This window comes from Dipodomys ordii, unplaced genomic scaffold, assembly GCF_000151885.1.
Source record: "Dipodomys ordii isolate 6190 unplaced genomic scaffold, Dord_2.0 Scaffold173, whole genome shotgun sequence".
Lineage (NCBI taxonomy): Eukaryota > Metazoa > Chordata > Mammalia > Rodentia > Heteromyidae > Dipodomys > Dipodomys ordii.
This window is the reverse complement of record NW_012267389.1, coordinates 792,758-800,886: the sequence shown is the minus strand read 5'-3', so window position 1 is coordinate 800,886 and position 8,129 is coordinate 792,758. Positions and strand designations below refer to the sequence as shown.

The following is an 8,129-nucleotide window of genomic DNA, read 5'->3' as shown; positions in this document are numbered from 1 at the left end:
TCTGCGGCTGCCTCTGGGCGGGGCCGGCTCTGCGGCTTCCTCTGGGCGGGGCCGGCTCCGGCTGCCTCTGGGCGGGGCTCTGCGGCTGCGCGGCCTGTGGCCCGGCTTGGAGGGGTGAAGTGGCTGCTCGCTGCCCGCGGGGGAGAGGAGGAGGGCTGGACCGGAGCCTCCTGCGGGACGCGCGCCAACGCGGCTGACACGGACTGGCACCGCTGACACGGACTGACACGGACTGACACGACTGACACGACTGACACGGGCTGACACGGACTGACACGGGCTGACACGGACTGACACGTACTAACACGACTGACACGGACTGACACGGACTGACACGGACTGACACGACTGACACGGGCTGACACAGCTGACATGGGCTGACACGACTGACACAGACTGACACAGCTGACACGGACTAACACGACTGACACGGACTGACACGGCTGACTGCTGACACGGACTGACACGACTGACACGACTGACACGGACTGACACGGACTGACACGGACTGACACGACTGACACGGACTGACACGGACTGACACGGCTGACACGGACTGACACGACTGACACGGGCTGACACGACTGACACCGCTGACACTGCTGACACGGCTGACACGGATTGACACGAACTGACACGGCTGACACCGCTGACACGGCTGACACAGACTGACACGGACTGACACGGCTGACATGGACTGACACGAACTGACACCGCTGACACGGCTGACACAGACTGACACGGACTGACACGGCTGACATGGACTGACACGACTGACACCGCTGACACGGCTGACATGGGCTGACACGGACTGACACGGCTGACACGGACTGACACGGACTGACACGACTGACATGGACTGACACGGCTGACACGACTGACACGGACTGACATGGACTGACACGGCTGACACGGGCTGACACGGCTGACACGGACTGACATGACTGACACGGACTGACAGGGCTGACATGACTGACACGGACTGACACGGCTGACATGGACTGACACAACTGACACGGACTGACACCACTGACACAGACTGACACGGACTGACACGACTGACACGGACTGACACGGACTGACACCACTGACACGGACTGACACCACTGACACGGACTGACACCACTGACACGGACTGACATGGACTGACACGGCTGACACGGATTGACACAAACTGACATGGACTGACATGGCTGACACGGACTGACACAGATTGACACGACTGACACGGACTGACACGGGCTGACACGGATTGACACGACTGACACGGCTGACATGGACTGCCACGGCTGACGCGGACTGACACGGCTGACACGGATTGGCACAGCTGACACGGGCTGGCACGACTGACACGGCTGACAGAGACTGACATGGATTGACACGACTGACACGGACTGACACGAACTGACATGGACTGACACGACTGACACCGCTGACACGACTGACACGTACTGACACGGCTGACATGACTGACACGGCTGACACGAACTGACACGACTGACACAAACTGACACGGACTGACATGGCTGACACGGGCTGACATGACTGACACGGACTGACACGGCTGACACAGACTGACACCACTGACACGGGCTGACACGGACTGACACGACTGACACGGCTGACATGGTTGACACGGCTGACACAGACTGACACGGACTGACACAACTGACACGGGCTGACACAGACTGACACGGCTGACACAACTGACACGGCTGACATGGACTGACATGGGCTGACACGACTGACATGGCCTACACGGACTGACACAGGCTGACACGGACTGATACGGCTGACACGACTGACACGGCTGACACGGACTGACACGACTGACACAGCTGACATGGCTGACACGGACTGACATGGACTGACATGGCTGACACGGACTGACATGGACTGACACGGCTGACACGGACTGACATGGCTGACACGGACTGACATGGACTGACACGGCTGACACGGACTGACATGGCCTACACGGACTGACACAGGCTGACACGGGCTGACATGGCCACCTGGGGCATCGCCCAGGTCACACCGGGTCACACCGGCCCACCCTCGGCCTCCCCTCGGAGCCGCCGGTGGGAGAGGGCGGGCCGCGTCCCCCGAGCTTTCACGGGCCACGGATGTCTGAAGACCGACCGGGGAAGCGGGCGACTCTGGAGGCCCGGCGTCTTCACGCGTGGACGGTCCGTCTGACCCCGGGAAGCCAGGGGCCTTCTGCAGGAAGGAAATCCACACACACGTGCTAAGCGGGTGCTGTGGTGGATTGTGCTAAGCGGGTGCTGTGGTGGACTAGGCTAAGCCGGTGCTGTTATAGATTATAGTTTACTTGTCTACTTGTTATATACAAAAATCCACTCATGGAGCTTGGCGGTGAGGACATTGTTGACAGATTAGAGGCCATTCCTGTTTCCCTGTAGTCTATCACCATCTTCATTTCCACTCTTCTGCGTATTAAAAATAAAAGAGATAGACGCCGGTGGCTCACGCCTGTCATCCTAGCTACTTAGGAGGCTGAGATCTGAGGATCTCAGTTCAAAGTCAGCCTGAGCAGGAAAGGCCGTGAAACTCTTATCTCCAATAAACCACCAGAAAAGCGGAAGTGGCGCTGTGGCTCAAGTGGCAGAGCGCTCACCTTGAGCTGAAGAGCTGAGGGACAGCGCCCAGGCCCAGAGTTCAGGCCCCACGACCGACAATAAATAAGTAACTAAATATGTCAAAGGGATATCTTGAGTGATGGCTGTTATTCAGTAACTGCTCCACACAAGGCACCAAAGTAAGTATAATGATCTCATACTTCACCTGATTCTCTTAGTCTTGTGTTGCTGTTTCTCACACAGAGATAGAAAGGATAATTAGCTTGCCTAAAGTGCTTCACTGAGACACTAGCTTGTCTCTTAAGCACTATATAATACCAGCTGAGAAAATAGCCCGAACTGGAAGGCCTCATATTCTGTTGATTGTGAGACTGAATAAGGCCACCATCCATATTAGAAGTGACGTCTGCTGAGGAATGAGAGCCCCCGTCCCTTACCTGCAATCACAAACTGCAATCAGACCCAACTAAAAATGTTTAGAATGAGGAGGACCAGCAAGTGGAAGAGGGCAGAGTCCTCTCTTCAGCATAGAGCTCATCAGCTCTTTAGTCCACTACCAAAAAAATTTCTTTTCAGAGCATTTCATAGAAAACTCACCAAGTAACAAAGATTTATCAAAGCAAAGCATAATAGAAAGGGTAAGAAGAGCCATCCCCAATAGACAAAAAATGGGAGCCAAGAGCTCTTGGCTGCTGTTGGTACATGAGTTTTTACCTCCAGACTAAGCCAGGAATCCAGCTTAACCTTTTCCTAAAAACAGGGTCAGAACACCTGAAAACTTTTCTTTCCATTTGTTTCATTGTTATGATAAATGTGAGGCACAGAGGAGTTACCATTACATAAGACCTGGAAACATTTACTAATTCTGCTTTATTCCCAAGAATGGAGACAAGGGTGGGTTTAGAGTGGGCTAGTTACCAAAAACATGGATACAATGAGTGTCATCTTTATGAGCGTTCCTTTCAGCCCAAGAATTAAATTCTGTGCTGAGACTAAATTGCTCATTTAGGGAGACCAAAACTCAGCATCTAAAGAGAGGACAATGGAAGGAATGTAAGCCCGTGTGGTCTATTCCTTTCTGCTCTAGTGATTTTCAGCTTTAGTTTCCAGAATCTGGGACAAAATTCTGAACTAGTTTTGTTTGCCTTGTCACCTCCCCTGTCTCTATCCAGCCTCAACTTCCTTCTAATTATCTTCTAACTGTGAATATATTCAGCCCTTTCCACTCCAGTCTGACCAACCCATGATCCACTGAAGACAAAGCTGTCCAAAAGGTAAGTCCTGTCACTACGGCACTATTTCATAGTCAGACAGAATAACTGCCAATGTGCCATAATTACAGAGCTTTGTGAATGGAAATCATTAATACGCAATGCAAAGCTCCCTTAGACTTAGCAGCTCTGAGACAGTGAATGCCAGAAACGCTTGGGGCTGGGAAGGTGGCTCAGTGGCAGAGCGCGTGCCTTGCATGCCTGAGGCCCTGGGTTCAATTCCCCAGCACCACATAAGCAAAAAGAAAAAAGCAGGAAGTGGTGCTGTGGCTCAAGTGGTAGAGCGCTAGCCTTGAGCTGAAGAGCTGAGGGACAGTGCCCAGGCCCAGAGTTCAGGCCCCATGACTGGACCCCCCCAAAAAACAAACAACAAAAAAAAACAAAAACAAAGCCAGAAGCTTATAGATTCTTGAGCCTAGATATGGGACTAGGTTTTCAAATCCAGAGACTTGCTGATTTAGGTTCTCAAAGCCAGAAGTGCTAGAAACCCACCCTCACCCATCGTCTCTCAGAAACTCGGGCGTCACGGGCCTCAGCTCTCAACCTCTCTGGTAACTCACCTCTGGAGCTCACCAAGCCCCTGGGGTTTGCAGCTTCAGTATCTTAGCCATTCACAGCCTCTTGTCTTCTACGTTGAGTCTCATGTCTCTGCAGTTTCTGACCCAGGGTGCTTTCCTGAACTCTGTTTTGTTTTGTTTTGTTGGTCAGTTGTGAGGCTTGAACTCTGGGCCTGGGGCTGTCCCTCAGCTCTTCAGCTCAAGGCTAGCACCCTACCACTTGAGCCACAGCACCACTTCTAGTTTTCTGGTGGTTTATTGGATATAAGAGTCTCACGGAGTGGGGCGCTGGTAGCTTACGCCTGTAATCCTAGCTACTCAGGAGGCTGAGATCTGAGGATCTCAGTTCAAAGCCAGCCCAGGCAGGAAAGTCCCTGAGACTCTTATCTCCAATAAACCACTATTCTGAGTAGCTAGGGTTACAGGCGTGAGCCACTGGCGCCCAGCTTTTCCTGAACTCTTCAGCCACCTTCTGGTTACTCCTGGGTGTATCTGCTGTGGTGAGCCCAGGCAACCAGCACAGCCTGCTTTACCCATGATAAGGACTATAAGTAGATCATGAAAGACATCTTGGGAGGGGTTTTATTGAGGCCTAATGTTGCAACACAAGGAAGATGTAAGCAGCCATCCCAGAAAACCCCATGGAGATAATCATGTATAGGGGAAGGAGGTTTATAAGGAGGGGCCGTCACCCACAAGAATGGGAGCAATATGGTGCCTGCCCTAGCCTGGGAGGATCCTGTACCACTGGGACTAGAGATGGAGGTACTCCACATGCCCAGCCAGGCCTGGGCAGAGAGGGAATGCCCACCTATAGCAGAGAACCCCGCAGGAACCCTGGGAGACGGGGGGTGTAGCTCAGGTTTGGGAGGCAGCAGCTGGGGTAAGAGCTAGTTGCTTGTGGACGGCGTGGAGTGCACCAGGGGGCACCATGCCTGGCTAGTTGGCTCCAATTCTCCTGGGTGAAAACAGGGCTTCTTTCCTACCACAGCAGCGCTGCTCTGAGGCACAGGGCAGGGGGCAGCACCAGACCTCTCAAGCAGGAGCAGCAGGCTGGGGTCTTCTGTAGCTGCCACACCAGCTCCTGAAGTTTCTCATATGCAGGGTATATTCAAACAACCTGACACAGCATCAGAAAAGTTGACATGGCCTGGAGTGATGGTTGGATGTGACATCATCTCTAAAGTGAAGCCAAGAAGCAAGGACAGCCTCAGCTCTATGACTTGGGTGAAACATCACCTGCAGCTTGGTTTCAATAGGAGTTCAAGGCTGAGGTGCAGTTTCTTGCAGCCATGAAGTTTAGATGACAGGACAGGGAAAGGACTGACCGGCACCCAAGACATGCCGGATGCCGCATGCTGGATGCTGGGGCCAGTGCTGTGGCAGTACTGCTCAGTCCCAGAGTCTGGGAACCACGGCCCCAGTCCACCAGCTTCGTGAACAGGGACACTGACAATCTAGGAGCTAACCAGCTTTCAGTGACAGCTTGTGCTGCCACTGAGAGGGAAAAAAAAGTTCTTACAACAGAAATCTAACATGAAATTTGAAATTAACCTTCTCCTTAGGAAAAACTTCTCTAACAATGCTTAAACCCTAGTCCTTCCTGGTCTCCCTACTATGCCCCACTATATTCGCAGAGTAAATGAAGTTTTAGCCATAGCAGGACTTAAATTGTTTTCTGAATATCTGATTTGACCATCAATTATGTTCTAAGTCATAACATTTCTTCTATCATCTTTATTCACCATTAACTTTCTGACCTTGATAGAAACAAATGTTAAAATGCTAAACAAAATAAAGCATTATCAGGACCTCTAATGGCTCCTAAGAGTGAAGAAAAAATATGCAAGCAGCTATTAAAAGATGTGAAAATGCAGAAGAGAAGACTGGGTTGCCGCAGTGACAATGTCTGCTGGGCACTGGCGGCTCACGCCTGTCATCTTAGCTACTCAGGAGGTTGAGATGTGAGGATGGCCGTTCAAAGCCAGCCTGGGCAGAAATGTCCGTGAGACTCTTATCTCCAATAAACCACTTGAAAACCGGAAGTGGCACTGTGGCTCAAGCGGTAGAGTGCTCCCATTGAGCTGAAGAGTGCAGGCCCTGAGTTCAGGTCCCACAACCGCCCCCTCCCCCCAAAACAAAGAAGAAGAAGTGACAAAGTGTGCCTGGAACAATGAGATTAAAAAGGGTTCACCGTGGTTAAATCTGTAAGTATAAATAACCAGGAAGATAGGCTAGGGAAGAGCACTTTGAAAGGAGCAGACAGTTTGAGCACAAGTTCAAGGTGAGTAATGAACAATTGTAATTATAACCATGTTTTCTGGTTGTGATACAGGGTAAATCACATATATGATTGCATATTTTCTTGATTTTGTTTTGCGCGTCCTAGGGCTTGAACTCAGGGCCTAGGCACTGTTCTTGAGCTTCTTTTTGCTCAAGGCTAGCACCTACTGGTTGAGTCACAGCACCACTTGAGGATTTTTCTGTTTATGTGATACTGAGCAATCAAACCCAGGGCTTCATGCATGCTAGGCAAGCACTCTGCCAGAAAGCCACATTCTCAGTCCATGATGGCATATTTCCTAGTAGCTGTACTTTTAAAGTTAAAAATAGCTGAATTCAAATTTAATACATTGTATTTTACCAAATATAGACATGTTATCAATGTACATCTATAAAATACTGGGCTATTGTCTATTTTTCATATTGCCTCAATGTCTATCACAACCTGACACAACTATGGGCAAGGGAATAATGGAGACTGGACCCTAGAATTGAGATTTGGAGTCCTAGGGGACTGAAGACTTCTGCCAGGTTCAGATCCCAAGGTTCCACTAACCAAGGTCTTTATTGCATTTCATACAGGGAAGTACTGGCAGCAAGTAAGGTATAACATGTGACAATATTTTGTATACTTGTAATAAACCACTTACAATTCGTATAAACCTTAGTCTACCCCTCAGACTCCAAGCAGTTTAGGGGTGAATTAGCCCACACCTGGAATAGAAATATGAATTCCAGGTAAGTCAGGACTGACTAACATCTCCAGGAAACAGGTTATGTTGGGAGAACGGCCTTCTAGCCTCCATACTCTTAAGATCTCACAGCTTCTGAAGCTACTGAGGCCTTCAGGTGGGATACTATGAGCCTCAGCAGTGAAAAAAAATTGTGGTTGGTAGGATGAGGAAGCGACCTCCGAGGAAGAGGAAGTGACCTCAGAGCCGGGGGAGCCTCTCACTGAGGAGGATGAGGAAATGACCTCCGAGGTGAGGAAGCGACCTCCGAGGTGAGGAAGTGACCTCAGAGGTAGAGGAAGTGACCTCCCAGAGTGAAGAAGTGACCTCCGAGGTGAGGAGTGACCTCCGAGGTGAGGAGGTGACCTCAGAGGTAGAGGAAGTGACCTCCCAGAGTGAAGAAGTGACCTCCGAGGTGAGGAGTGACCTCCGAGGTGAGGAGTGACCTCCGAGGTGACCTCCGAGGTGAGGAGTGACCTCCGAGGTGACCTCTGAGGTGAGGAGTGACCTCCCAGGTGAGGAAGTGACCTCCGAGGTGACCTCTGAGGTGAGGAGTGACCTCCGAGGTGAGGAGTGACCTCCGAGGTGGCCTCCGAGGTGAGGAAGTGACCTCCGAGGTGACCTCTGAGGTGAGGAGTGACCTCCGAGGTGAGGAGTGACCTCCAAGGTGACCTCTGAGGTGAGGAG

General features: G+C 51.2%; 1 protein-coding gene across 1 annotated transcript in view; it reads right to left on the bottom strand.

The window, feature by feature from the left end:
* The window catches only part of Wdr60 (WD repeat domain 60), a 73,387-nt gene extending 71,542 nt beyond the window's left edge, over positions 1-1,845 (bottom strand). Inside the window, exon 1 of the mRNA XM_013033635.1 lies at positions 1,180-1,845. Within this exon, the coding sequence (XP_012889089.1) occupies positions 1,180-1,845 (666 nt within the window). The remainder of the gene's footprint in view (positions 1-1,179) is intronic.
* Between the last annotated feature and the right edge of the window lie 6,284 nt (positions 1,846-8,129).